General features: G+C 51.8%; 1 protein-coding gene across 1 annotated transcript in view; it reads left to right on the top strand.

Moving 5' to 3' along the window:
• Positions 1-19,404, top strand: part of ASTN2 (astrotactin 2) — a 360,290-nt gene extending 340,886 nt beyond the window's left edge. Inside the window, exons 21-23 of the mRNA XM_075056199.1 lie at positions 9,519-9,619; positions 10,865-11,048; positions 18,491-19,404. Coding sequence (XP_074912300.1) covers positions 9,519-9,619; positions 10,865-11,048; positions 18,491-18,728 — 523 coding nt within the window. The 3' untranslated portion in view covers positions 18,729-19,404. The remainder of the gene's footprint in view (positions 1-9,518; positions 9,620-10,864; positions 11,049-18,490) is intronic.
• Positions 19,405-22,604: the final 3,200 nt, after the last annotated feature.

Below are 22,604 nucleotides of genomic sequence, written 5' to 3'. Positions count from 1 at the left end.
CACGGGGAGTCAGAGGCAACTCATTTGACCTTTGTCCAAGGGCTTTGTTTGGGATCTCCTGGTGACTCCTAGCAGAACAGGAACTCTGGCACTCGACAGACTGATAGGAGCTGCTTTTGCTTCACTGGAGGCAAAAGCACCAGCCTGTAGTGGCTCAGCACCACCTCCTTCTGATTCTTCACTCCACGAAAGTACATTAGGATTCACATCCTGGGGGACCTGGGACCTTCTGTGGCTTTGCCAGGCAGAGTGGGGGAACACCTTGCCCAAGCCCTGAGATAGGCAGTGGAGATTGTGAAGAGCCAGGCCAGTTCTTGCTGCGTTGCCTCTGTAAGCTCATCTGTGAATCTTCATCCTCACAGCCAGCAGGATGACAGCAAGGACATGACTGCCAAGAAATATGGAACCCAAACACCCTCTATCCCTCCTCCCCAAAGCTGGCAATTTCATAGTGATCCTGCTTTTTCTGCCAGCGTCCTGTTCCCAGAGTTGAGGGACCATTGCTCTGGGACACCCTCAGATGTCTACTGGGCATCTTCAAGCTAATAAAAGACCAAGACTTCTTGCTCCTTGGAGTGTGCTGAGGAGCAGGGTTGCAACATAGGCTATGTTAATGTTATCTCATGTCAGGGCGGCTTTTTTTGGGTGTGCTCTCCTGCTGCCATGCCAAGGAGCTGTTCTCTCATCCAATCTTGTCTCCACCAGAAGCCACGTGCAGTGAAGCGGCCCCTCTCTCCAGGGAAGCTTGCTCTGCTCTTCCTCCATCTTCCTCCTCCTCCAGTGTAAAGCTGCTCCTGAAAGGACGTGCTCTGAGCATGAGCCATGCACTAGGGGAAATCAAAACCTTATCAAGGGTGAGGGATGGGCAAGTAATTATCCACTACTTGCCAGTGGTTGCAAGGAGCAGGGGTGACAAAGGAGGAAGTCTGTAAGATGGAGAAGAGGGCAAGGGGGACAGGGGACACTGCTGGTGCTCTCAGCCCCGGGATGGTGAAGGCACTCTGGGGACACAGTGGCCAGGAGGGCTGCACCGACTGGGCTGCACCTTCCAGGTGAAACTGCAGCCCTACTGAAACGGGCTGGCATCTTTCCCTCAATTCCAGTGAAACACATTTTCGCCCAAGGCAATCTTGGCACTGCCGCTTGCAAGGTGTCCGGCTGGCAAAGGGGCTCCTTGTGGGATCTTGGCCCTCCAACACAGGTATCATTCAGGAGCAGGGCTCTAGGGAACAGAAGGTGGCCTGTGTATCAAGGCCTTCTTTCACAGCCATGGCGGTACTGGGAATCGCTGCTCTAGTGGGGTTTATTGACAGGGTTTCGAGGGAAATCTCGGGAAACTGAGACATTGCAGCTGAGGCTGGGAAAGTGAATGTCCTACCAGAGATTTCTCTAGCAGGGAGGCAGTGGATCCAGGCAGTAGCAAGAAATAGTCGTGATTTTTAATTAATTTCTTTCTTTCTCTTTCATTCTTTTTTTGATCTTGTTTGACAGGGATCTGAAACAAAGATTGATGAAGTGCCGTAAGGAGCAAGAGCTGAACGACTCTGCATTGTAGCTTGGCTCAGGCATGCAGCGTCTGCCAGGCATGCAGAGGGGAGTCAGGGGGACCAGCACTCACACCTTGCCTGCTGCAGGTTTTGGCTTTCCATGGCCTCGTAGCTCAGAGAGGGAGGGCGACCCTAGGAGACCTGGAGCAGCATGGTATGCTGATCCAGTGCTGCGCGGAGACAGCATTTCAGTGCCAAAAGTCACGGAGTGGCATTTTCCCATTCCTCAGCTCTCGAGCTGATACAACTAGCCGAGCTACCTCGTTTATGCTACCTGAGGATCAAACTTGCGTGTAGACATGCTCAGCGGTCTCCTATGAGCCTCTCCTCCCTCTTGTCATCTCCCCAGTGCCACCCAGCTTCCAGGGGACAGCAGCAACTGCCTCAGACAAATCCAGGTGCCGGGTAAGAAGGCATCTGATACTGCTTTAGCTTCTGTGTCTCTTGTCGTGCAGAGGTGCATGGCAGCTGTGGGGTTTGCAGTATGTGCAGCGGGTGCTGCAGAATGCCTCAAGGAGCACAGTGTTGGTGATGTCGTGACACCAAAATGACGCTGTCCCACACCGCAACCCTGTAATGCAGCAGCATTAACTGGCCCTGCCCTCCTCCCTGGCAGCTCCAGTGAGAATACCACATTCTCAAGTCAGTGGTTTTGAGCGTGGACAGGGCATCAGCTGCAACATTGCAGTGTGGATAACCCTCGGTGACTTTCCCAAGGCTGCCACAGAGCAGAGATGGACCCATGGCTGTGCAAGCCTGTCCCTAGCCCCACAGTTGCTCCACCTGCCCTCACTGTCTCAGAAATCAGGTCTCCTCTGCCCTTTTCCAGAGGTCTCCTTGAACAAGCAGCCTCATACTCTGCAGAGCAGCCTGTGCTCTTCCTCCTGCCGGGAGTATTTGATGAGCACTGTTTTATACACTTCTAAAAGGCATCAGACACCTGAGGCATGTTGTGGCAGGTACATTTATTTACCTCCATCTGACAACTGTGGTCTGGTATTGTTGCGAGGCATCTGTTGAAGGATAACAATTAGTCTTACAGCATTTGCTGTCCTGGAAAAAAAGTTGTGAATTGTGAGAACTGTTCACTGACAGCCTCATGTATTCATGTAACAGCAAAGCTTCAATACTCTGATGTGGCACCAACGTTACTGCTAACCTGTTCCTCCGTCGCGCTGATGGGAGCAAGGTCAGTTGTCACAGATGGTTAAAAGAAGCCCAGTTACAAAACGTACTTTTCTTGGGTGGTAGAACTGTGAAGAGAGCTTTTTAAAAGAAGATGGTTTTTTTTCAAGATGGCACTATCCACTGTTTCCTTATTGCAGTCTAGGCTCTGCGGAAAGGCAGAGCCAAAACCAATGGCAATGCAAAACAGAAGACATCGGTCCTTTTGCAGAAGAGGTATGATACATAAGCAGCAATTTGCTGGGTGGTGGTAGCAGGTTGCTGTCGCGTCCCTCGATGCCTCTCTCCAGCATGCAGCAGGCACTGAGCTGCTCAGAAACTCCTCTTCCACAACAAGCTTCCCCCTCTGCGCTGGCACAGCCTGAGGTCACAGCACAACCCCTTGTCCCCAGCCCTGCTCCGCATTCCTGCCAGGCTTCATATGCCCTAACAGGAGCATCTGATTGCTATAATAGTTGTGACGGTGCCAGTCCTGGGGAGACAGCATGAGGACATCCACTGCTCTGTAAAGCTTTGCCCAAATCCCAAGCCTCTGGCAGGGTCTCTGGTCAGGATGCAGCATGGTCAGTCCCGTGCCAGGGTACCAGCCCACCTCGCTGGCTGGCACCCTGGACATGGGCACAGCGTGAGCAATCAGCCCGAAGTCAGGGCTCAACAAATAGATCAAGAAATCCTCTCCTTCCACAAACCACTCCCTGCTCATTGTCTGCTTGGTATTTGCTCCAGAGACCAGGGGGGTTGTTCTCATTTACCTTTCTTAATTATTTCAAATCACAGAGTCGCCGATAAGCTAAGCTGCATTTCTGTGGCTTGTGTGGACCGGCTGCTTTTTATTTGATTTGATTTCTTTTTAAATTGTAACTGTTTCTGAATTGGGAATGCTTGCACTAAACACACACACCCCTTTCCATGCTTGCCCAGACTGCTGCTGGCAGGCAAGCCCCACTCCTGCTCCATGGCCGTCAATGAAAGTGTCTGGGAGGCTTGACAGGAGATGTACGAGCCCACGGTGGGGGGACAGGGGTGGGTGGGTGCCCAGTGACCCCGTGGTATGCGGCTGGGGGTAACACACCCACAGCTTTGCTCCACCCCGCAGCACCCCGGGCTCCCCCACCTTGCAAGAACAGTCTTTCAAGAAAAGCATTTGTGTAAATTTATTGATGTTTTTAGCAGCCAGGAGATGCTGAGATGAAGGTCTGTTGCTGCTCACCAGACTGATGCTCTGCTGTGAGTATCGGGACAAAGAAGCACGCACACCCTCTCAGCCTCCCGGCTCCGGGCTGCCTCCAGTGAGCCCCTCACCTTGGTCCCTGGGAGCTGAAGGTACTAAAAGACTGGGAGAGGACAGCGTTTGCTCGTGGGTCCCCCGAGCACAGGGGTGTGCACAGTGCTGGGCGAGAGGAGTGTGTTCACACCTGTGTGTGTTTGTGGCAGCTTTCCTGGCTGCTCCGCTCTGCACGTGCCTGAGTCCGGGCACAGCCCGAGCCTTGCTGACCCCGGGTCCCTCGTGCCCAGGCCCCATGTTGAGATCACTGAGGATGGGGAGGAGGCAGGGATTGCCAAGAGCTGGTCCATTGAGGGCTTTTAAACGGAGGCCTCCGAATTGTTTTTCAGCTGGAACAGGAAGCGAGAAGGGCTGGCAAAGCAGGGTGTGATGTGTGCGTGTGTGTGTGTCAACACGCTGGACCAGCCTCAGCGGCGCAGCTCTGTTTGCGTGTGAGCCCAGAGACCCTGGGCTGTGCAGGAGGCACGGACAAGCCGTGACCGACCAGAGGGTGACAGCGGGACGTGCACATAACACCAAGGTGATGCGACCTCAGCCAGGTCAGGATTTGTGTTTTCGTGCTCAGCGTCACGGGTGGTGGTACCCACGCTGCCAGGGGAGAGAGGATCCATCGCGCCATGTGTGTGACACCAGCCAGGTCTGCCCTGCGCCGAGCTCCTGGAGCTAGCAGCAAAACAGAGTCTCGTGGCTGCAGGAGCAAGGTGCCAAGCCCAGGCTTATCAGCCAAGCTCAAGTCAAGCCCTGCTGGCAAGAGCATCTTGTGGTTGCACCACTTCAGAAAGCATGAGACCGCATTTCTGCATGACACTGGGCTCTGGAGCAGAGTGTCTGCCCTGTCTCCCATTTACGTGGTGCAGGGGTCTCCATAGCACAGCCCGGGTTTGCCACACAGCCATTGCTTTTGGATGCAGCCGGCTACTCGTAGGCACTCGGTTACCTAGCATGGGTGTTTGGCAGCTGCAGGAGTACTTATTGGACTCCTTATCGGCCCCTTTTCACTGCAGCCCAGGCAGCCCATTTGTGGTACGGCATCTCACTGAGCAGCTGCAAAAGCCCAAAGGCTTCAGGAAGAGCAGCGCACAAGACAGAGCAGCAATGCCTGTGGTATCTCTGTAGGATATAAAGAAATCAGCAGTCGAGCTAAGGAAGGTCAGACGCAGAAGTTTTTATCTCCCTTCCCGCAAATAAGGATCATGAGCAAAGCACTCAAACATCATGAGCATCATGAGAGGGAGTTAAAAAAACATGAGCCGACGTTGTTGTCTATAAATAAATAACATGTTCTGGGGTTTCATTCTCAGCCTTACAGTTCCGTGCCTTCAGAATTTTGTATTTTGGGTTCTTTTTTTCCTCTGCGTTGGGAAAGGATAGAAACATCTATTTCTTTTTTCTTTTCTTTCTTTTTTTTTTTTTTTTAATGCACTTGACAATCTTCCACAATCATTGGATTCCAGGAACCGAAGCTTTAACACCCCCCTCTGCTTTCTCTTCCTCCTGCAAGAAGCATCTTGAGCCTAGTGATAAAATCCAGGCTTTAGCCAACATTGGGTCGGGTATCTACAAGGAAGGTGTTGTTGACATTTCATGAGGCCACATGTTAATTGTTTTCTATCTCTCTCTAAAAGTTCCTTTGGGTCCCAGTAGGTTTGAATTTAGTAGTAAACATTTAAGCGGCATTACTTCATAGGACTTCATATGCTGTGTTTTGCTGCAGAGGTGGCAGCATTTCCAGGCATGGAGGGGTTGATCTCTGCCAAGAGCATATGTGCTTCCAGTGATGAAATGCTCTTTGGAACCTCTTTGGGCAAACTATGTCTTAGCATTTCTAGAAAAGCAAGTGTTCATTTATGATCTTACTGAAGGCATGGGTGAAGAAGAGGATCAGCTCTGAGGCAGTAGCAGGTAGCCCCAAGCTCCTTTGGATGCACAGGGAGAACATGAGAAAACGTCGTGGGGAAAGTTTATTGCTAAACCAAAGGCCTCCAGGTTATGAAGGAGGCTCTGCCAGATTGTAGCTAACATATGGCATTCCAGGTTGTCTGACGTGGTTTCTTGCACTGAGTGTGGGTCTGGGACCTTTTCATTTCTGGCTTTGACTTCGGAGATCCTCTGCCTCGGGCAAAACGCTCCGCACCACTCTTTGGCCTCATTTTTTTTTTTTAAATTAGCAGGGTTGGCATAATCAGGTGCACCTCCATCATCATCAGTGGGGATGCTGCCTGCTTTGGTCCTTGGCCCAAAACGCTGTATGTAGATGTAAGTATGGCAGGAGGATCTCCACGTAGCGTTGCAGAGCTGGACTCCAGCCCACCACGTGCTCTGCGCAGCTCCCTCCCTCAGTCATGCTCACTTCGGTTTTCCCCTTATTTGCCGTGCAGACATCCCCATCCCTCCCATGCGGTGCTGGTCCCTCTCCTCCTGCCAGCCACCCACTTCATGCCCTGTTGGGTCCCAGACTGGTCCCGTCTGTGCTGGTGGCTCCTCGCCTGCATCTGCTAGAGGTTTCTCTTTGATGCAGCAAGCAAGATCTGCCTGTTAATGCTGGGTTTACAGTGAGCTGCAGATCTTTGCACTCTCTTCTTTTAATTGTCTGTTTCCGGGAATAAAAGAAAAAAATAAACCCCAGCACTCTGCGCAGTGCCATTAACTGGCCATAAAAGTGTTTTGCCGCAGAGAGGCTGGGTGGTCAAGTGGTTTGAGAACAAGATTGGAAACCGTCATCTCCTGAGTTTCCAAACTGTTCATCTCACTGAGCCTCTCCGGGGCATGATGCTTCACCCCGTATGTCTCTGTTTACCATCGATAAAACAGAGCTATTAATACTGCTGTGCTTCAGGGTGATCTTTTGGACCGTGATTAATGTTAAAACCTTCTGAGTTCACTCACTGGAAGGAGCTAGAGAGGTGCGGAGGGCTGCATACTGCCAGGGCTGCCAGCTTCCACCAGAGCTGAATTTATTGGTGCTGATGCCAAAACATCTCATTCAGAGTGAATGGAAGTGAAAAACTTTCCTCTAAGGTTCTTGAAAGAGGACTGGTTTCAGGTGAGGTAAAGCAGTTATTTTTTTTCTCAAAAGAGAATTTTTGACCAGATCAAAATCACTTTGATTCTGATATTTTTCCATTTACACTTTGTGGTTTTTTTCTTATATCATCTGAAAAAAATGATGAAATGAAGGGCTTGTTTGTTGATACATATTTTTTAACCCAGGCCTGACCAGTACAGATGCTCTTGCTCTTGGCAGCTGTGTGACTTTTTGTTTCTGTGTGTGCTGGGCAGAGGGGAAGAGTGCAGTCAAAGGGCTAACGCAGGTCTTTAACATCACCCAAAGGAGTGGATGTGCTTTAACATCCGGCCACGCAGAGATGCTTCCTCCTGACCCCACTGGTGATGGAATAGGTGATGTGGGCACTAATTGCCGAATATTACAATTGTGTTTTGATAAAAATCTGCTGTTTTTCAAGGAAAGTGCTCTGGCACTGATTGCCTCAGAGCTAATGGAGCCTTACTGACTGAGCGGCTATGGGCAGAGCAGAGGTTACACATTAGCTGTGCTCACCCATTTAAAAAAGAATATACAACAACATAGCCGCGGTGGCTAAGCAAGTGACCCCAGGATGGGGCTGGAGATCAGCTCGCAGCAGTAATGTGCATGTTAAGCCCTCTTACTGCTTGTTGTGCTTATGCTGATGAGCAAGAAGAGCGTTGCCCGGTGCTGATCACCTGGCTGGGCAGCAGGACTCCTGGGGTCTCTGCCCAGCTCTCCCGCTGCAGAGTTCCTCGTCTCACTGGGGCTGAGGTCCCCTCACCCAACACTGGGTGCCCCTATTGCAGTTGCTTTCTGGACCTGGAAAGAGGGGAACTCATGATGCCAAGCTGCAAAGACATATAGCTTATCTGCTAACAGCAGGAGACTCCTTACTCACCTAGAACCCCTCGTCTACTGAAGGGAGGAGGAGGGATGGGATGCAAAGCCCTGAAGTTAGACTCCTGCCCTGAGTTCGATATTACCCTATTGCTCTGTTGTTGTCCCTTAATTATAGCGGGAGAACAGCCTGTGTGTGGTACTTGTGAAGTTGCACAGTGCGGACGTCCTTCCTGAGATGCTCCCACTCTGAGCAACGTTCCTTGTAAATTAAGGAAAATGATGTCATGCCAAAGAATTAAATAGCATCTCCTTGGGTGAGCTCAGCGCGTGCGTCTCCTGCATGCCCCAGCTTTGTGAAAATGGGAGTTGTCCCTACACACAAGTGGGTTCCTTGGCAGTCTGCTGGCATCCTTTCAGACAGCAAGTATTGTTAAGGAACTAATGCTAATTGCTTGGAGAGAATATGTCCTGTGCTGGGAATTGCTACCGTGCAAATGTCAGCTCTTATCAGCTGTATGTGGGGTGCACAGGGCCAGCGGGGAGGAGAGGGGGGTGGCTGGTGGTGCTCGTGTGTGGGGTGAGGAAAAGGGAGGCATTGCTTCTGTCCCTGTTAAGGATGCTAAGGAGTTAGGACCATTCCCTAAGTAAACATACCTCAGAGTCTCAATCCCATTTAAGCTTCAGCTGCTTTTATGGTACTCTTTGCACTCACTTGCAAGAGCTGCTCAGTTTTACCTTAGGATAAGGAGTGAGGCTGTGTTATTTCTCAGGAGCTGGGTACCCCACCACCAGGCATCTCAGACCTCCAAGGGGTTCAAGCCAGCTCCTGCACTTTGTCAAAGCCAGCTCGAGTTTCCGTGCCTGGCTCAGAGTGAATAAATATGAACCGATGCCTTTTGGGAGAGTGGACGGAAGATTGTTGCCCCTGCTGCGAAGAAGCATTCTCATTTTGGAGCTTTGATACTCTGACCAGGACTCTGAGCTCAGTATCCCGGGATGTCCCATGCAGCCACAGCCTGTTTATTCAATGCTTCATCCGGCACAAAAGTCATATTTTACTGTCAGATGCTCTCCATTAGCTTCAAGTGTGAAATTACCATTCCCACCCTTTTACTAACCCCACCCTGGTGAGGAAATGAGGGAGAAAACAACCTCAAGGGCCATTCACAGGATGTGTACGAGCTGTCACTTGTCAGCACAGAGCCCGCTTACGGCAGGAATTACTGCTGTGCTCTCAGGAGGGCCGGAGAGGAGCCCGGCTTGCAAACGCCACAGCATTACAGTATTTGCATCAGCGCATGGCAAAGCAACCCCAGAGATGTTTGCATCCTTTCGCAGTCAGGTGGCTGCAGGGTGCAGCCCTGCAGGGCTCCCAGGGACGGTGGGGGAAGACGAGACGCAGCTCCCTGGATGCTGCGTGGGGACGCGGTGGCCTGTCCCCCTGGCCCTGGCTCCTTTGCTTTCCTGTTCTAAGCCCGAGATCGTCTCACGCCTCCATGAGATGCCAGAACTGACGGAGAGGAGCCTGGACCACATTTTTCCTTTCTTTTGTGAAGGCCGGTTCCCATAACAACCTGGTGGTGTGGGACTGAGGGATAAAGACATGATTTTCCTTTTCCTTCCTGCCTTCCAGATTTACCCTCTACGCGGTGGATACACGAGGGAGACACTCGGAGCTGAGCACGGTCACCCTGAGGACAGCCTGCCCGCTGGTAGATGACAGCAAGGCAGAAGGTCAGTGTTCAGGCACCTCATTTTCCACGACAGGAGACATTTCCTGCTAATTTTGCTTTTCCTCTATTCATTGAACTCCTGCAAGCCCCTCTAGTCCCTCCTCTCCCAGTGTGAAGACTCCTGTAAATTCACCCACGGGCACGGGGACATTAATCTGGGAGGGGTGACAAACTGCAAGAGTGTCCAGTAGCAAAGTCCCCTCAGCTGGGCAGCTGGTGGCTCCTGTGGTCCTGTGCCAGGCAGCGCCACGGCATCCTTCCCCACACACGGCCGCGGGAGCTGATAATGTGTGTTTGACACATATCTCCTGGAAAAATAGCGATCTCTTCTTGCAAAAGTGAGAGGGGCTGGGCTGGGGCAGTGAGCAGTGCGGGACACTGTTGGCTCTGGGTGTTTAAAGGGATGCTGGTGGCAGCTGGTTCGGTTCTGGAACAGAAACACCGACAAAAGCCCAGCTGCTTTTGCACGTTTGCATTTTCCAGTGTTGAAAGCAATCCCATTTGTTCTTATGCCCAGAGTGCTTGGCTGCTTTCAAATTTAAAAAGATTGCTCTAAGTGAAAGGCGGATTACCTGTTTTCTTTCTTGCTTGCTTTCTATTTTGAAAAGCACACAAAAGAAAGTTTTGATTAATGCTTTGTTCCATGTTATTGATAAGCATTCCCAGGAAAAATGAGAAAACGGGAGACTAAAGAAAAGGCAGGAAATGGAGTTTTGTTGTGGAGCATTTTTCGTTTCCAAAAAGAGATCCTTTTCTACAGCAGGGAGTGCACCCTCTTGTTTAATACATCTGAGCTGCTCTAGTAGATACCCACAATGATGATGTGCTGTATTTCTGGCTGAAGTACCATCTTGTTATCAACAGTGTTGTATTCTTCCTGCCCTTTATCTTCATAGCTGTGCAATTGCTTTTGGTTTGGTGAATTAGGGAAGAGCTTGCCTGCCTTACCTGGGAGGATAAGGCTGCGGCTGCCTGTGCTGGCAGCCCTCCTCCTCTCCTTCTTCCATTCCTTCATGGAATATTCCTGGAGTCTTTGGGGCTGCTCTGCTCACACAGGGCACTCGCTGCAGGACTAGCCTAAGGAATTGCTAAATGCTCCCCAGGTCACTAAACCCTGCTGCAGCCAGCCCCAAGGGACTAGCAGCCATCCCAGATGCCAGCCTCTCCTGCCAAGGGCTTCACTCTTCCTTCTCCTGTGTTAGCACCTCCTGGCTGTTCATTAATCCTGTCCCCCGATCCTTTCCAGAGATAGCTGACAAAATCTACAACCTCTACAACGGCTACACCAGTGGGAAGGAGCAGCAGACAGCCTATAACACGCTGATGGAGGTCTCTGCTTCCATGCTCTTCCGAGTCCAGCACCACTACAACTCCCACTACGAGAAGTTTGGAGACTTCGTCTGGCGCAGTGAGGACGAGCTAGGGCCCAGGTACCTGTCCCTTCACTGCATCCTCCCCTGCCCCGCCACCTGGAGCACCCCTCTGCTTGGCCACTGTGGATGTGACCCTCATTGTCTTCTCCTCGTAGCTGAGAGAAGTCGCCTTTTGGTGTTCACCAAGCTCTCCTGCCATCCCCTAGGACCACCAGGTCCCGCTCGGTCCTTGGATGAATGCTTATGGGACATCTAGCAGCTGGGTGGTCTTTGGATGAATGTTTGTGGAACATCTAGCAACCAGCCTGAACCAAGCGGGTGATACTGCAGATGAGCTGGCTGGGTTGGAAAAGCTGGGGAAGGGTGGGGGGCAAAGAGTGTAAATTAGGCCTGGGACAGAGTGTAAACCGGGACCGACTCAGATCCTCTTCAGTTGTAGAGCCATGGTAGATGAGACCATGGCTTGCCTAGGGTTCAAAGATGCCCTGATTAATTGCAGGGTGGGCGGCTAGAAAGGGTGACTGGGGGAATGAAGCAAAAATGCAGCAGGTACGTATGTGTTGAGTGGTGTGTACAGTGACAAGCATTAGGTATCAAGAGCTGTGGTACAGAGGCAGCTATATACCTTGGAGGTGTTTGAGGAATACAGGGCAAGTCCATCCCTATATTGTAGGATTTGTGGATGTCAAATAGCCGGATTATAATGAGGAGAAGCAGAATCCCTCCTGGCCACTTTTTGGTGGAGCCCACTGGTGTAAAGGAACATGATGTGACCTCCAGAACCGGCCCCCCATAGTGGGATGGATTCTGCACCCAGGACAGATCCGTTCTGACATCCTGCATTCAGACTAGCTTCCTCCACACCTAGAGAATATTCCCTGTGGACAGTCAAGGAGAGGACTGCTTGACCCAGGTCTGGCTTTGGGCACCTGCTATTACCTCGTGTGGTTGGGGACGTGTGTGGCAGTGCAGGCACCCTGCTGCAGGAGGATTATTTGTAAGCAAAAACAGTTTTGAGCCCCTGGAAGGGCAGAGCTGAGGTGCTGGCAAACAGATTAGTACTTTTGTCTGGAGATTGACTATCTGATACCATCAGAGGGGTCAATGGTTGAGCAATCTACGTGTGGTAAACTTGACTCTTCTAAATGGTACATTTCATGGACATTTCCTTCTATTTATTTCTCTATCTATCATCTCACTTGACATACATTTATCCTCACAGTGGTATATGGTTGCCATACAAACTGTAAATATTTCCCAAATTCCCTTTTCTACCTTCCCTCTCACCCAAAAGAATAATTCAGCTTGCTGATGCAGGCACTAGAAAGGTCCTCCTAAATTTCAGCCCTGTGGTGCCCCTGACACCAAGCAAGGATGCCAGCAAGCGCACGGCACCTCGTCTGTTACCTGTATACAGCTTTATGCTAGAAATATTTTCTCTTTACTATACATTTCATGCTCTGAGGAGGGCTGGGAGAGGATTGTTTCCAGGAGTATAAAGAGCAACCTTTCCAGAGGGACTGCATCTGCAAACCCCCAGTGTACAATAAAAGTGGTGGTAAGACTCTTAAGAGATCACAGGTACGTGAACTCCATTGTGTCCAGGGGCTGGCAGTGTCCTGGCAGTGTCCCAGCAAAGGCCAGACTGCCACCCAGCCCCTTGGGAAACACTCAGCAAGAAATGATCAGAAGTAGCCATATCCCTCTGGACATCTTGAGGTCTCTTACAGGATTCAAGACCTGCTTTGAAGTTTTTAGAGACATCGTTCATCCAGCATCCTCATCTAACATGTTGTTCTCTGAGAAGCTGGAGCAGAGGAAGACGGAGGAATGGGGCCCTGCAGTCAGTCCATGAAGAACTGGAAAAGATTTTCCTTCTCTCCCTCTTGCTCCTATCTGCTTGTTGGACACGGCTGAGGATCTGTCCATAATACCAGGATGACAGCTCCTCACAGTAGTTTACACCCCTCCTGGACATGAATACAAGCTGGTCTGGGGCTTGCCCTTCTCCAGAAATGACCTTGGTCATAGTTTCTTTGGTAGTTCATTAGTCTCTGGCACAGAGCCATTCTCATCCTTCCCACTGCCTTCCTCCTTCTTTGATGACACTGCAGACTTGTTTGTCCTTTTCAGTTGTTCCTCTGTCTCTAAATCCCTGGGAACCATCAGTGTCTTCTTGTGTAAGAAGTATTTTGTCTGTTACTTGAGATCCAACACACTTATTGAAGGATGCTATCTAACCTGATACCTGCATCAAGCCATGGGATTTTCAAGGTGACATTTAAATTGCTTGTATTGCCTGACTCTATACCAAGCTACATCTGGAGTCAGTGGTCGATTCAGCTGCTGTCTGTCTTCCTCACAGAGCCAGGTGAGCTCCTAGCAGTGCTTGTATGCCCCTGTTCTGTACTTGAGAAATATGTGACTTGCAGCCAAGGGGAAGCATCTATAAACACCACGGCAGCGGTGCCAGGCTCTTGTCAAAAGCGAAGCTTTGCCATCCAGCCTGGCTTCTCAGGGAGCTTGGACAGAAACGGAGGCACTGACGTAGCGGGAAACGAGTGAGGATTTGCCAAGGGAGGCCATCTCGTAACACGATTTTAATTGACGGACTGTTCTCCTTCCCAGGGGGACATTCATTTTCGTACCTTGAAATGTTTATCAGATGAGCCTCAGCTTCACAGTAAATGTTCGCTCATAAAACTGAGCGACAAGAGGGAAGTTGATTGCCTCTGTGTAATAAATACATCACACTGGAGTCCTCGTGAGCCCAGTTTCCATGAAAGCCACAGGTTACTGCAAACAGCTGCTTGCGAGAAGACACACTGACAGCCAGATGTCCCAACCAGACCGTTTACATTAAGGAGACATTAAAAACTTAGCTCATAGGTGGCCCTAAACCAGGACTTTCTGTGGTCAGCAGCATCTTGGCACCTGGCTGGCCTCATCCTGCTAGTCTCCTTTAGCAACTACCACTTCTTTCCTGTTCCCCCCATTCCTCTTACAGACACCAAGCAAATCTCACAGAGTTAATTTGTTCCAACAAAACCGAAGAATCTGTCGAAACCAGTGAAGGTTTAATGCTACTGTGCATTCAGACCTTTGGATCTGTGCAGCCAGAGTGCTTCCTGACTCAGCAATGGGGAGATTTCTCTATTATTTTCTCTTACTGTGTTTTCAGGACAGTTCCTATGACCACTGCAAACAGGGCCTGGCTTTAGGAGGAGACAGGACAAATAATAAAGTTAAAATCTTTCCTCCATGCCCCTGCTTGTGGCTAGCAGCAACAATGGGGTCAGGATGTGGCATCAGCCCAGGGCTCACAGCCTCTCCTTTGCTCGAGCAAGTCCCCCAGGCAGGCAGCCGGGACAGCCGCAGGAGACGAAGTGCATGTCCAGAGCAGCTGCCTTCTGGTACCGAGGGGGAATGCAATGTACTGATGGGAGGCTGTGATAAAAGGCCATCGAGTCCCGGACTCAGAGTCCTCCCACATGAGGGTCTGACAGACCCAGGTCAGTTGTCAGTAGAGTGGAAAAATCTGAATTTATGACAAAATCACCCCATATGGGAACACAGCAGCCAGGCAGCCACCCTCTCCTCGCAGCAGTCCCGGGAATCTCATCCTTCCCTCCAGCCCAGGTATCATTCTTTGATTCTTCATGCTGGTTCATTCTCTTTTAGTACTTTCCTCTTAGGTGAGATGATAGGGCAGGGTTTTGCTGGCTCTGGATACATTTTCATCCCACACCAGCCATCAAAGTGAGTGATTGCTGTCCCCTGTGCAGCTGGGGGAGAAATGTCCCCGCGGGAGCACCCCCGGGGCTGGGCAGAGCAGGAGGTAACGTGTCTTGTGCTCTTGGGCACATCCTTGCAGAGCTGGGGCTGGCAACCAGGGACCTCAGTGCCCTGTCCCCTGTGCAATCACTGCACTGCACTGCCTTGCAGGGGGGCACTGGTTCATGCACAAGCCCTTGGAAAGTGCCCTGGCAGCAGTCACCCGTCCCCCTCCCCTTTCCTCTGCCCCACCATGCCATGAGGTACTGTAGAGGGAAGCAGCCATGTAAAGCCATCACTATTTTTAAATCCCCTTCTTCATCATTTATGACTGCGGCTGTGACCTCCTAAATCCATCACATACGTGGAGACCAAATCAGACCCGAGCTGGCGCCTGCTTAAAACAACGGCCCCTGCGGCAGGCACGTGGCAGGTGGGAGGACACTGCTGGCTCATGCCAATGTGGGGACACCCCCTGTCTGGGCTATGGGGTGAGGGTGAAGGGGGCTACTTCATCCCCTTGGGGGCTGAGAGCTCAGGGTCTGGCCACAGGCAGCCATGAGAGTGACTCCCCCCTCGCTTACTCCCCTGCCGTCCTCTCCCGATTCCTGCCCTTTAATAAGGCAATAAATTAAGTTTCTGGCAGGGATGAGGTTGGTCAGCATTTAGGAAGATTTCATTTCCAGTATTTGAAAAGGTGGTCGTTCTGACCCGACAGCCCTCCGCAGGGAGCACTTGGGTAATACCCAGGGCTTGATTTATGGTGTTAAATTGGCAGCCCAAGAACTGCTCCTGTAATTTATTACCCAGCCTTCACCAGAAAGCCTCTCTCTCTTTCTCACCCCTCCCCTCGCCCGCTCTGTCTCTCTTTCTCCTTATTTTTTTTAAGAGGGAACAGCTGACAGCCGAAAGCTAAATCTAACATTTACACATGACTTCATTACCCCACTAAAATAAATGACTCAAAGCGGTGAAACCCATCAAAACTGGGGCTTTGGCACTGGACACTGAAAGCGAGGGGCCTGATTCCCTCCGTCCCCATCACCCTGTCTCCTCCTTGACTGCGGTGCAGCGTGTTTTCAGCATCCTCATAGAGCCAACCCATTGTGTGTGCTGCATCCCACCCTTAAACGTCGGTTCTTTCCCGGGACCGACTGCACCGAGCACAACTGCAGATGCAGCAGGTGTATGGAGACCAGCTCCTCGAGGAGCACAGTGTCCGGCACATGAGACTTCAGCAGGTCTCAATGGTTTGGCCGCTGGACTTCTTGCCAACCTTGAGCTGCTCCTCACACGCAGGAGTGTTTGCCTGGATAAGAGACCTGAGTATGTCTTGGGAAGCAAGGGCAACATGGTGATTTTTAGCAAAATCAAGAAGATCATGGAAGCAAGTGGAGCAAGTAATGAAAATGGGAAGGTAGAGAAGGCCAAGTGAAATGGGGGCAAAGGCAGGTTTTGTAGGAGAGAAGTAAGAGGTAGGTGAAGAAAGCTACGGAGGGTAGGAGAAAGGTGAAGTGGTGAGAAGGGAGGAGAGGAAGAGAAGAGCTTGGCCAGCAAGCATGCATAGGTGTATGCTGGGGAGTCCACTTGTGGTTACCCACCACTGGGGTTTGTCTCAAGGGCTGGTCATGGCCACTCATTATCACTCCCCTCTTGCTGTGGCTGGGAAAGTCTTGTGTCAAGCTGGAGTGGGAGCCAGTCTAGGGGAAAATCCATGGGCTGCTTGGTTGGCCTTCAGATGGACAACTTCCCCATGTTGGCACAGAGTTCAGGTCCACAGATACCTGCACAAGCACAAGCAAATGGGCTGGGGAAGGGCCAATACCCCCTTTTGGCAGCAGCGATGATTTGCAATAAATAAGGATGACCATGGAGCTATGGCCTTAGAGAGATGACAGTTATCCTTTTTGAGGAGGACGGTATTCTGGCTAAATGCTCTCTTCCCGAGCACTGTTAACTCACATAAAAGTCCATCCTATGAACTGACCGTGGGCCCTGTGCTTGCTCAGCCTTCCCTGATAAAAAAGGGAGAATCAGTGCAGATGTTAAGAAAAAATTTCTCAGCATTAGGGTGGGTGAGCACTGGAAGGATTGCCATCTCTTGGCTCTAAGAACAGGTTAGACAGATATTCATCAAGGCAGGTTGATCCCAGCAAGGAAATAGCACAGATGATGCCTTTTGGCCCCTTCCAGCACCAGTGACTGTGATTTCCTAAGGTCTGTTAACTGTAGTGACAGTCGCTGCAGACTTTGATTTGCTACTGAGCTTAGCTTTAATCAATCAGTCTTTACTGAAAGCACCTAATGCCGTCACAGAATTTCATACCTTCTTAAGCGGCAGGCATCCAGCAGTGAAGGACCTGTTCTGGGCAGTGTGTCAGGTCTTGACACGCAGTGGGAGCACTGGATGCTGTAGAAGGTCAGGTGGCTGCTGTGGAGAGTCGCATGAGTAGAGGTATTCGGTCAGAGCTGGGCACAGCTCAGCCCATGACATCATTATTATATATGTGTGTGTGTATAGCTAATGAGGCTCAAATTGCCTAGTCAGGCTTGTCTTTATAGATTACACTGATGCATGGATACCATGTAGTGTTGTCCAAGAAGGGCCAACTCCCTTTGCTCTCCCCTTCCCCTGGAAAGCCAACCCTGAGCCCGTCACCCCCGGGGAGGAGCGGGGAAGTTTTCCCTGTGCAGCCCTGAAGGAGCAGAGCTTTCCTACGGCTTTCATCCAGTCTTCCCAGTCTGGAGGGAGAGGTCCGTAGCCGGCTGGGGATGCCAGGATGCCCTCTTGCCTCCTGCCACCGTCTCTGCCCTCTGCTCTGGTGCTGGGGTGACTCTGGCCAGCCCTTCCCCGGCGTCCCGTCCCCGGGTGCCTGCGGGTGTGCGGCCGCATCAGGCTCCCAGCGCTCCCCCCCGGCTGGGAGCTCACAGCCCGGGCTGAAACATCACTCAGCTTTCATAATCAAATAATCCCCATGTTTATGCCTCGCTGACTGACAGCGCTGCCCCTGACATATCATTATCGGGAATTTACATTCCTGCAGGAACTGCGAAATCCCCTAGCCCCGAATCCAGAGCTTTCCTGTGGCACCAGAGGGAGAGGAAATAATCTGTGATCTTGAGACTTTCAGACCACTGAAGTAAACCCTCTTCCCCTCCCTTTGTTTGATTTAGCACTTTGCAGACTCCCACAAGGGGATTCTTGGTTTCTTATGGGTTTATTTTGTTTTGTCTTAATGTGTTGTGCTTTTTTTCCTCGCTTTTCTGGTGTCAGTCCTTTTGGGCCATTTGCCTCCTGGAGACTTGGGAAAACAGGAAAGGGACGGCTGGGCTCATCAGTCAGGAGCAGTAAGGTGCAGGGGGTCTCACCAGGGTGCATGGGGGCCAGCACATGTGCTGGAGCCTGCCAGGAGCACATGGTGGTGGTGGTGACAATCTAGCCGGTGGCAGACAGTGTCCCCAGGGCACCCGAGCTGCTCTGGTGGGTCAGACCTGAGCTCCCTCCAGCCCTGTTGACCTGGTGCTGTGAAATAGTAGCTATACCCAGAACTTTCAGGCAACACGGTGCTTCCGTCCACTTGAAACAGGGAAGACGATGTCTTAGGCAATGGGTCTTGTCCGTTTTTGTCCCAAGACAGAGCTGGTGATGGAACCCAGAAGTCCTGGCTCCTGGTCTCCTCTCTGCATTGCCCACCCTGCTCTGTCTCTATCTCTGTCCCCTCCAGGAAGGCACACCTGATCCTGAGGAGGCTGGAGAAGGTCAGCAGTCACTGCTCGACCCTGCTACGCAGTGCCTACATCCAGAGCCGCACCGAGACCATGCCCTACTTGTTCTGCCGCAGCGAAGAAGTCCGGCCGCCCGGCATGGTCTGGTACAGCATCCTAAAGGACACCAAAGTAACGTGCGAGGAGAAGATGGTCTCCATGCTGCGCAACACGTACGGGGAGTCCAAGGGGCGGTGAGGGAAGGTGCGGGCCTGGAGCTGTGGGAGGCAAAGGGACTCTGAGGAGTCGAGGACTCGTGATGTGCTGAGTGGCTGGTGGGGTTCGGGGTCGGGTGGTGTTCGGAGGGGGTGGAAGGGGACAGCGAGGCCAAACAGGACTTTCTCATGCAGACGGCAGAGAAACAAGAAATCAGCAAGTTGGACTTTAATTTCTTTTCCTTTTTTTTTTAATTTTTCAAGAGAAAAAGAAAAAAAAGAAATGACCTAATTTGACTCAGCATAAAAGCCTCTCCTTTTTAATCTTTTCTTACTGAATTTCCTGGACTACACGCTCCAAAACCCTGGGAGGAGGAGATACCCACTCGAGGCCAGGGCCAGGCAGAGGGGAGCTGCTGGGCACAGGGTGACCCCCTCCCTGCCTGCCCTGCCTGCCCTGCCTGCCCTGCTGCTGGGCAGGAGCTGTGGGGCGAGGGCCCCGGTGCCGTGGTGGCCGAGGACGCCAGGAGGAGGTGGCGCGGGTGGCCGGTGACACCGCGCTGCCGGCGAAGGTCCCGGAGGGGGATGCCAGGCAGGTGCCGGGACGCTGCAGGCAAGCTGGGCTTTTGTACCACTCCGAGTCGACGGACCGGCTCCGTGCGCAGCCTTCGTTCGCAAGGCTCCCGGCGGCTTGTTCTGTGCATTAAAGATTCATATTAAGTCCATCTTCGCTGCCTCCTTGGTGTTTCTTCCTGACACCGTCTCACCGCCACTTGGGCATTCGTAGGGTTTCAGGACCAGAGAGGGCATCACCGACGGCTGTCCCCATGCCAGGACGTGGCTGAGATGAGGGGCCGTATCTGGAAACCGGCACTCACCCCAAGAGCTGGACGCGCAGAGAGGAGGGGAAAGTGCAGCCTCTTTGTGCAGGGTCCTCTCCCTCCCCAACACCCAGCTCGGCCACCAGCCCCGGTGGGAGCTGAAGGCGTGTGGGAAAGCCCAAGAAGGAAGCCAGGGGCTAAAAAGGCATGGAGAATCTGGTTTCTTTTACTGTCAGATGTGGGTTAGGCTGGACTGGGATCCCTGTGGGTAATGGATTTCTCAGCCTGGTAGCCAAACCAAAAAGGGCGGGAGGGTGAGAGGGGGGGGAAAGAAACAAAAATTGGATCAGCTCAAAGCTATTGCTTTTTCTTTTTAAAGCAAAATAACAAACCTGGAGGGGGAAAAGGGAACAGTGTGGGTTGAATGAATCGGTTTAGTCAGCCCAAAGAAAATAGTTTTGTTTAGTTTTTCAGGTTATTTAACCCTTTAATATAAAAGCAAACAAGCAGGAGGTTGAGTTTCAAAATGAAAATGTTTTGAAACCAAACAAAGGTGCAGAATTTGATGTGGAGGAAGTTCAGCCAGAGACCTTTTTCTTCTTGAGCTAAACCTATTTTCCTGATTCGCACCCACTTAAATAATTCTGATTGTTTCTCCCAAACTGCTCTTTTCCATCCCGTTCCCTGCCCCCGGCTTTGGTTATGTCTCTTCATTTGTCTTGAGCCATGTTGATGTTGCACATTGGGAAGGCCTCCAGTACCTGGTCAAAGTCCCACTGGAGTTCACAGAAAACTTTGCCTTGACGTAGCAGCCTGTGGCCCAAGCACCAAAGCATTGCAGGTTCCCTGAGGTCTCAAGTTTTAAGCTAAATCCCTTCTTGTGACGGAGAGGGAGAGGACAGTGCCACCGAGGGATGTGGGCTATGGCCACTGCATCACTGAGGCTTGTACAGCAACGAGCACGAGGGCCATGGAGGGACCACGATGCCACGTGTGTTAAAACCTTTCAGCCCCCAGCACTGCTGCTGCCCGTTAACCATCCCTTTGCCCTTCAGAGGTGGCTGGTGTTGAGTTTGGTTGTGGGGATGAAGGAGATGACCGTGACTTGCTGCAGACGAACGTAGACTTTGCATTTGCTTGGCTGGAGCTGCCGAGCCCTGGCATGGCTCTCGGCACCCGTCCAGCACCCCGTGCACCAGCCAGGCCTGCAGCAGGTCTGTGAGCCGCAGAGAGACCAGAGCTCACAGATCTTGCACCTCCTGAAATGGGAGACACTGGTGTGGGAGGAGGTGAGGCAATATTTGTTCAGCTTTGCTATTGTGTAAAACAAAACACAGCAAAACCCTTGAAGTGCAAACGTGCAGGCGTTCCGGCTGGTGCCCGGACTGGCGTTTCTGGCACCGCGGTGTCACAGTGAGCTGCTCATTTCATTCATGACATACGTGCCATGACATGGTATATGGACTGCTGGGGGTGGGACCCCAAACCTGTCTTCGGAGTCACTGATGCAGAGTGATGGGGACTGATCCTCCCCTCCCGGCAGCTGCAGAGCGGGCAGTGGTCCCATCGCCCCCCGGACGCTCAGCAGGACACGGCACACACCGGGACGGCCAAGGCCGGCAGCAACCGCGCCGAGCCTGGCTGGTCCCGGCCCGACAGCGTGCTCTGCTAGCGCTGGGTGCACCTCCAGGTTCTTTGAAGCTGTCTTGTTTTCTCAAGGCTCTGGCCCACAGCCGTGCCTTTCCCTGTATTTTACAAACATGGTGCTTTATTTTGTTGTTGTTTGTTTTTGCTTGGAGATGATTCATTTCTCTTGAAAGCCTCGTGCAGTGTGTGCTGCGATGGGGAGCAGCTCTGCGGTTTCACTGCAGGCGGGAGCCGGTGTTGACCGACCTGACGGACAAATTACTTGTGTTTTCTGTAATGCTGCTGACAGGACTGGAGGCAATCATAGGTGTGACGGGGCTAATGCTACTCGTGGGATTCCTGACCATCAAGAGTGTGGTGCTAGGAGTCAGGAATAGGAGATGCCAGCCAAAATACAGGGCTGGATGGATGCCCTTCAGCATGTTTTTCTCCACTCTGATACAGTGAGGTCCCCCACAGTGGTATTTTTTATACCTGGGATACCCATCCCAGAAGCCTCTCTCAGCAGAGCTCAGCAGGAAGGCGCAAAGCCCACAGCACGGGGCTGTTTTGCTGCAGGCGGCAATGGAAAGGAGCCCTTCAGCTCTGGTAGCCCTAACTTCTGCTGGGAACAAATCACGAGCAGTGCAAGGACAGGCTGGCTGTCCCCCTGGCTCCACGCTGCATCTGTGTCCACTGCAGAGACCAGGGGCTTAATTCTTGCTGCTTACCTTGGAAGGCTGCTGAAGAGCTTCGCTTCGCATCCTTGGTGAGGCTGGCTGTTGCATACGGGTATGTATACAGAGCGAGTTGTATGTAAGCCTGTGTTAATATGTACACAGCAGGTGGAAGAGTCTAGACTCCCGGGCAGGAAGGCTGCGGAGTCTGACGGCTATTAACCTGTCGAGAAGCGCACCTAGCTCCCAGATCAAAGCCAGAAGAGCCTCTGGCCGGTGATGCTACCCGGCACAGCATACCCAAGCCAAACAAAACCGAGGAATTCGTCGAGGTTACGCATCCTCCAGCGCGCAGCTGAAAGGAAGGGTCTGTATTTTCTCCCTGGAAACTTTGGAGAATGTAACCCTCCAGCTTTCAAGATAAACAGTTGTAGTCACAGCCTAGCAATGCTGGCAGATGGGCCCATGCCCTGTAGTGTGCACACCCCTGCCCCCCCAACACACACACACACACTCCCCCCCCATTCCTCTGACTCCCTTAAGGAAAAGGGGTCCTTGCTCCAAAGCAAGTCGCTGCTGCCCCAGGAGCTGGTTCCTCTTGCCAACCTGTACCCCGACTGCTGTGCCACTGGCTGGGCTTTGGCAGACCTGGGCCAACGCTGTCCTGGGTGGGGTGAGCACTAAGGAGTGGATGAAACATGAAAAATAAGTGGGGTGATGGGCAAAAAGATGCCATCATCCAGGTTTAATAGATAAAGTCTCCACATCCATTTGCAAAGCTGAAATTATTTGCCT

This window comes from Buteo buteo, chromosome 23, assembly GCF_964188355.1.
Source record: "Buteo buteo chromosome 23, bButBut1.hap1.1, whole genome shotgun sequence".
Lineage (NCBI taxonomy): Eukaryota > Metazoa > Chordata > Aves > Accipitriformes > Accipitridae > Buteo > Buteo buteo.
Note: the sequence above shows the minus strand (reverse complement) of the source record. Positions and strands in the feature narration are given on the sequence as shown.